General features: G+C 44.1%; 1 protein-coding gene across 1 annotated transcript; it reads left to right on the forward strand.

The window, feature by feature from the left end:
- Positions 1 to 2,040: 2,040 nt before the first annotated feature.
- On the forward strand, positions 2,041 to 3,645 carry LOC139435273 (E3 SUMO-protein ligase ZBED1-like). Its single transcript, XM_071205714.1, has one exon. The coding sequence runs from the start codon at positions 2,041 to 2,043 to the stop codon at positions 3,643 to 3,645; it is 1,605 nt and encodes a 534-aa protein (XP_071061815.1).
- Positions 3,646 to 6,485: the final 2,840 nt, after the last annotated feature.

Consider the following 6,485-nt stretch of genomic DNA (forward strand, 5'->3'; position numbering starts at 1 on the left):
CGGTAAAGGGCAGAAAGGTCTGATGCACATTTGATCATCTTAAATAACTTATAATCACAACGGGAACAGTCTGCAGAGCTGTGTTTCGTTGACAGAAGTCCAGCCATGCGTCACACCTCTTTTAAACATCACTGTTGGCTGAAATCGTCTCAAGAGAATACTTCAGTGTACCCTCGGTTATAGCTCCTCCAGAGAGACTCCTCTCTCCTCTGCATCAGTGGACCCTCGGTTATAGCTCCTCCAAAGAGACTCCTCTCTCCTCTAAATCAGTATATCCTCGGTTACGGCTCCTCCAGACAGCCTCCTCGATAATCGATCCTCGACGAGCCTTTAGAAAAATTTGTTTTCCTTCGAGACGGCGCGCCGACATCCGTTTCCGGGTCGCTGCCGGAGGACCTGGGAGTCTGGGACGCGAAAATTATAGAAATGACAAACGGCTCATTTCCCAGGACTCGGGCGTCTGCATGACGCCGGGACGACCGGCTGCCCTCCCCGACAGGCGCACGGACGAAAGGGCCCGCTCATCACTGTGCGCACAAGTGCGACCGCAGTTTTAATTATTATTATTTTTATTAAATTAGAACAATTATTGATTACATCAATGCAAATGTGAAACAAACAAATGTTTGACCAAAAACATAAAGGCAACACAGGTGATATGATTAGGCCAATGGCCAGCACCTAGTGCTGCGTACCGGTACGCCGAACCGGTACTGGACTTGTAAAAAGTTTCGGTTCAAGTCCGGTTAAAACCGGAACGTCGGGAACCGGTACTTACGTATATTCTCCTTTTTGTTCTAAACCATCTAAAACCTTCCATAGATCGAGATATTTGCGCTGAGAAAAGACGAAAAACATTGTTTTGGTTTCTGATATGGCGGCCATTACTGAAGTCTCGCAAAATATCGCAACTGCTCGCGAGATCTGTGTGGCGTCAAGGGAAGCTGGCTTAGACATAGTGGACACTGACAGCGTGGGATGCTAGTTGCCATATTTGGTAGTGTAGCTTACTGACAGCGTGGGATACTGGTTGCCATATATGGTAGTGTAGCTAAGCTAACTCCTAAACACAATGCCGCGGTGCTTTAAATCCAGTAAGGTGTGGGACCATGTGACGAAACTGCCGCTAGATACTGCGAAGTGTAACCTGTGCGGGAACGTGATCAAGTGCGCTGGGGGAACATCGAACATAGCGAGGCACTTGAGGAGAAACCACAACATTGAAACAACTCCACATGCGGCCTCAGCCACATTGGCGGCGATGTTTGGCGACCAAAATAACAACGATCGAGGTAAGCTGAACAATACTTTTTGGAGGATTTTCAGTTCAGGAAATAGGCATTCTTAGCATTATAGCAAGATATACTAAATCAAATCAAGTATAAACGATTTTTGGTCGAGCCAAAGTGCTGTACATAAAATAAAAATAGCCTACAGTAGAGACACTTTACAGCAAATACAACAGCACAGATTGTTCAGAATATCAGTATGAGAAAAACGACACCCTCTATCCTATTACATACTAGTAGTAGCATCGGTCCGACTAGCCGACTAGGGCGTTTATTCAGCGTCATCTTTTATTATTATTATATATATATATATATATATATGTATATATATATATTATATATTAGTATTATCAACTGATTCTTAAATACAACATTTTTTTTAAATCATGGCAAGTTTGCAACGATAGGTATTATGAAATCTATGATAGTCTTATTTATTTTGCATGATCACCTGGCAAGATAACTAATAAACAAGTAATAATATATTAAAGATTGCTTATTTCCTTTATTATTTACACAGTAACCCTGAGAAAGTAGGACTATGCTTTGGTTCAATTGGTTAATCAATTTTATTTTGCTTTCAGCCCAGGCCCAACCTCCACGTGCCCCACAGCCCCCACCTGCGTCCCACACTGCCACTACTGGGACACCTGCCTTACCATCACTATATTCATTACCGTCAAGTTCCACTTCCACTGTGGCCAGCACTAGTACTACTGTAACGCCTTTCACCTTGGCAAAGCTTACCAAGATGCCTGCAGAGAAACAGCATAAGATAACCGGCAGATTGTGTCATTACATTGTAAAATCACTGCGCCCATTCTCCATCGTGGAAGACACATACTTTCGGGCATTCCTAAGCGAGCTGAACACATCCTACAAAGTCCCAAGTCGTGGAGAAGTATCAGAGAGGTTCCTCCCCAAGATGTACGAAGCAGCCCTTCTCAATCTCAAGACTGAGCTGCAAGAGGTGGAGTACGCGGCCTTGACTGGAGATGGTTGGACATCTAGGGTGGCTGACCATTACTTAACACTGACTGTCCACTACATGAAAGGCTGGGAGATGAAAGTAAGAGTCCTACAAACATTGAAGGCAGAAGTTTCCCAGACAGGGGACAACATCGCGGCCGAGATTGGACAGTGTTTGGAAGACTTCAGCCTCAAGGGCAAAGTAGAGGTAATGACCACTGACAATGCAAAAGCCATGGTCAATGCTACTACCAGTGCAGGGATTCCACTGTCTCTAGGATGTTTTGCCCACACTCTGAATCTTTCCACACAGAAGGCCATGAATGTGCCAACTGTAGGCACAATGCTTGCTGTCATCAGACCTCCCATCATATTTTTCCGCAACTCATATGTTGGCAAGATTGTGCTAAAGGAGAAACAGAAAGCGCTGGACAGACCATCTCACAACCTAATCTTGGATTGCAAAACCCGCTGGAACAGCTCTTACATGATGGTCGAGAGATTTGTGGAACAGTACCCAGCAATAGTGGCTGCATCATTCGATGAGAGACTTAAGAAGAAAGACAGCTTTAAGAAGCTGCAACGATGCACAGAAAAGGACATTGAGAGGATGGAACACTTCCTGGAGGTGATGAAGCTCCCTTACATGATAACTGTGGCCATGTCATCTGAGAAACGCCCAACATTAGGACAGGTGCTCCCCATGATTGACAAACTAGAAGTCCATCTGGCTGTAAAAGAAGAAGATGAGAAGTTCATCAAAGACATCAAATCAGCAATCAGGAATGATCTATCTACCCGGTACCAGGATAATGCAAGGAGAGAATTCCTTCAAGAGGCTACCGCCCTAGACCCCAGGTTCAAGGGTTCCCCTGTTGTGACTGTGGATGTGTGGGATCGGATAACAAACAAAATCGAAGTTGCCCAGGCCCAAGTACAGGTGAAGAAGGAAGCTGAGGAGGGGGGTGCTATGCCACAGTTGCCACTACAGGTCAAACAGGATGGTCTTCGTGACACTGACACACCTCCTCCTGCTAAGAAGGCAAAGCTAACAGCCATGGAGGAAATATTCCAAGATGAAGACGATGTCATGGTGAACCACGTTGAGCCACCCCTGCCTGTCCAACTACGTATTCAACATGAGATCCTGAAGTTCAAATGCATGCCAAAGCTGAAATCAACAGATGATATTATTGCTTTCTGGGGGGGGAAATCTGATGAGCTACCATTGCTCAGTAAATTGGCAAGGAAGTACCTGATTGTTCCTGGTACGAGTGTACCAAGCGAGCGTGTCTTTAGCACTGCTGGTGATATAGTGTCTGCCGAAAGAGCAACACTTCACCCAGACAATGTCAATATGCTGTTGTTCTTGAACAAGAACACATAGACTTGTACTACTCTTGCATATTGAGTCTTGTATGTACATCACTATGTATGTAGTTGTGTTGTGTAGTTAGTAACACATGTAGAGTTGTAAAAAATACATGGTGTAGACACAAGTTGGAAAGGATCACAATAAACCTGACGAGTTTGAATTTGAGTTGATTATGAGTTTATTTTCAATTGATAATTAGCTCACAATAAGTTCACTTTGGTCACACAACTTGACACAAGTCCGGACTTATAAGTCCGGACTTGAACCTGAACCTCTGGACTTGAGTCCGGACCTGAACCTGAATGGGAGTCCAGGTACACAGCACTACCAGCACCCATTCGATTTTTGACCTACCCATAGGGTAAACTACTTTGTGACACTCGAGTGACTTCCTGTTAGCTAGAGCGCCACATTATTTGCTAACAGCAAAGTGACAAATGGATCGTTTTTTAGTCCTTAAACGTCCACGTGTGGACACTCAATCAAAACCACCTGAAAGCGAGAGGGATTCTGCACATAATAGGCCTCGTGAGTACAAGTAGCTTACTTCTGGGTCTCTGTGTTTCATTCAAGCCCTGCTCTGTGTGTGTGGCACGAGCCATTTTGTGTGCGTGCGCGAGAGAGCGAGAGATCTACCGGAGATTGTTGTGGTTAGCATCTGGTGCTAGCTAGCCAAGCTAACGGATATAAGGAGCTTTTTCAACAACAAGGTGGAGGGAGAACTCTCTCCTGTCAGACTGGGAGTCTCAGATAACCTCAGCTCAGGTGAAGTAAAGGACTCTCAGTGTTTAGACAGGGTTGCCAACTTTTGCCAATATTATCATTATGTCAGTGGTCTAAAATGGTCATACAACGGTGCCAACAATATTATCGTTTCCGGGAAAATGTATCCAACAAAATTAATTATCGTGAGAGGCCTATTCGGCCTACATGAAACACACACACACAAACACATCAACAGACTTACTTTAAACTGCCAAACATATTAATTAACACACTGTCACTCTATACTCTTTGACTCTATTTTGGCCTAGTAGAACAATAAGCAGCAGACTTTTACTTTTTTATCATTTCTACTGGATCTTAGATCTGCGCATGCGCAATACGGGTCGGGGATTGACCGACCGGCTCCCACTGCTCTGCTGTCTGTTAACGTTGTTAAGAGTGGTGGGGGCGGGGAGGGAGCGGATCGACAGCTTGAGCAGCTGTCAACTCAACATTGTAAATAACCAACCAAAAACGATCGCCGGTTCATCTTGTTTTTGGCTTGAGAATAGTTTGGAGAGCGTGAGATTGAGAGTGAAAGCGTGTGTCACACGCCAGATGCGTGGGAGTTGGCAACCCTGGTTTAGATAGTTAACTCTAGTTATCTCAGTGGGTCTCAAATGGTTTGTTTTAAAAGGAGTGATTTGTAAAATATCTAAAGAAATAGTAAATCTGTTTACAGTTCTCTTTCATATGGGTGTTGAGAGATGTATCCATACTGTAGATCTCTTAATGTTGCTCTCAAAGTGCACCAGATTGATGCTTTTAACTTCAATATTTAAAAAAAATCTTCCCGGGGGAGCATGCCCCCGGACCCCACTAGAGGAGGTGAGGACCCTTCTAGAGGAGGTGAGGTCCACCCCCCACTTGTAAAAATAGCACTTTACACCTATATGCCGTGAGCTTATTATCGAGCCTTCATTGTAACAGTCGCGGGTACACTGTGTGTGCGTGTGGGGAGTGTTGCAGTAGAACATTCATCTGTAGCGCTGGTACATTAATGGGAAACCCTTAATGTTTGAGCACCCTCTATGAAACGTCAAGCTACCCCACAGCACCCCCTAGCTGACTAACACCCCTCCCAGAGCCATTTAATAGAAGAGTTACGACATCTCCGTTCACTCCAATGGACCACTTTTTTACAGCAATGGCGGATCGTGGAGCCTCTCAATCGTTCCCCGGAAGTTAGCGCCAAGGCTGGCAGAGCTGTGGAGTTGCTGCATAATACACCGTTCGTGACGGACTTTTAAAGGTAAGAAGAAGTTTAAAGATGTATATTGCGGATATTATCAGTACATCTGATTCAAATGAACATGTGTATTAAAGGATGTCAGTGGATTATCCCTAAATTAGTAGATTTAGGGAACATTTACAGATAACAGATTAAGCTAGCATACCGAAGCAAGTTAGCAACACATGTTGAACAGCCTTTTAATTGTAAATTCCGTTCTCTCTGTCATTTCGTCCAACATGTTGAATTAGAGAAGAGGGGCTTCTAAACGGGATTGTATGCGGGGGTGGAGGGAGTTAAATATTAGATCAATATAACTTTGGTGCGTGTAAGAGTGAGTGTTTTTAGCAGAGCCATATTGTGTCCTTGTGATTCTGTTGATTATTACCTGTCTGTATAATGTTGCAGCTCAGCTGATTCTGGATTGATGGCAAAGGGAGAGGGACTTAAGTGAGAGTGAAAACACAAGGTACGTTTAATACTACTGTTTTATATAAGTAAACACGTTATCTCCCCAAGGCAATAGGTGTGCTATATAGGTGTGTATAACCCTTTCTCCTGTCTGTTGCTCCTTCTCTCAGCACAAGAACCAGAGGGGGGTTCAATGGAGTCTGAATACCTGCACTGAGACCCTCATCCTGCACCCTGAGTCTCAACCCTCTGTGTTTTTCAAGCCTTTCCCTGTTTTTTTGTATTAAACAAAACATGAAGCTTTCCCAATGGTGTGGTTTTCGTTTTGTGAAAAAGTGCAAATGCAGTGTTTGTATATAAATCACATATTTTGTTGCTGTTGGTCGTGAAATTGCTCCTGCTGACTTGAGCCAGCCATTTTTTCCTCCGCTCTGTGTCAGTGGGG

The sequence above is a fragment of the Pseudochaenichthys georgianus genome, chromosome 15 (assembly GCF_902827115.2).
Source record: "Pseudochaenichthys georgianus chromosome 15, fPseGeo1.2, whole genome shotgun sequence".
NCBI classification, from domain to species: domain Eukaryota; kingdom Metazoa; phylum Chordata; class Actinopteri; order Perciformes; family Channichthyidae; genus Pseudochaenichthys; species Pseudochaenichthys georgianus.

Bases quoted from the DNA above. Each gene is read 5' to 3' on its own strand.
- LOC139435273 (XM_071205714.1), top strand. From the start codon at position 2,041: ATGCCTGCAGAGAAACAGCATAAGATAACCGGCAGATTGTGTCATTAC.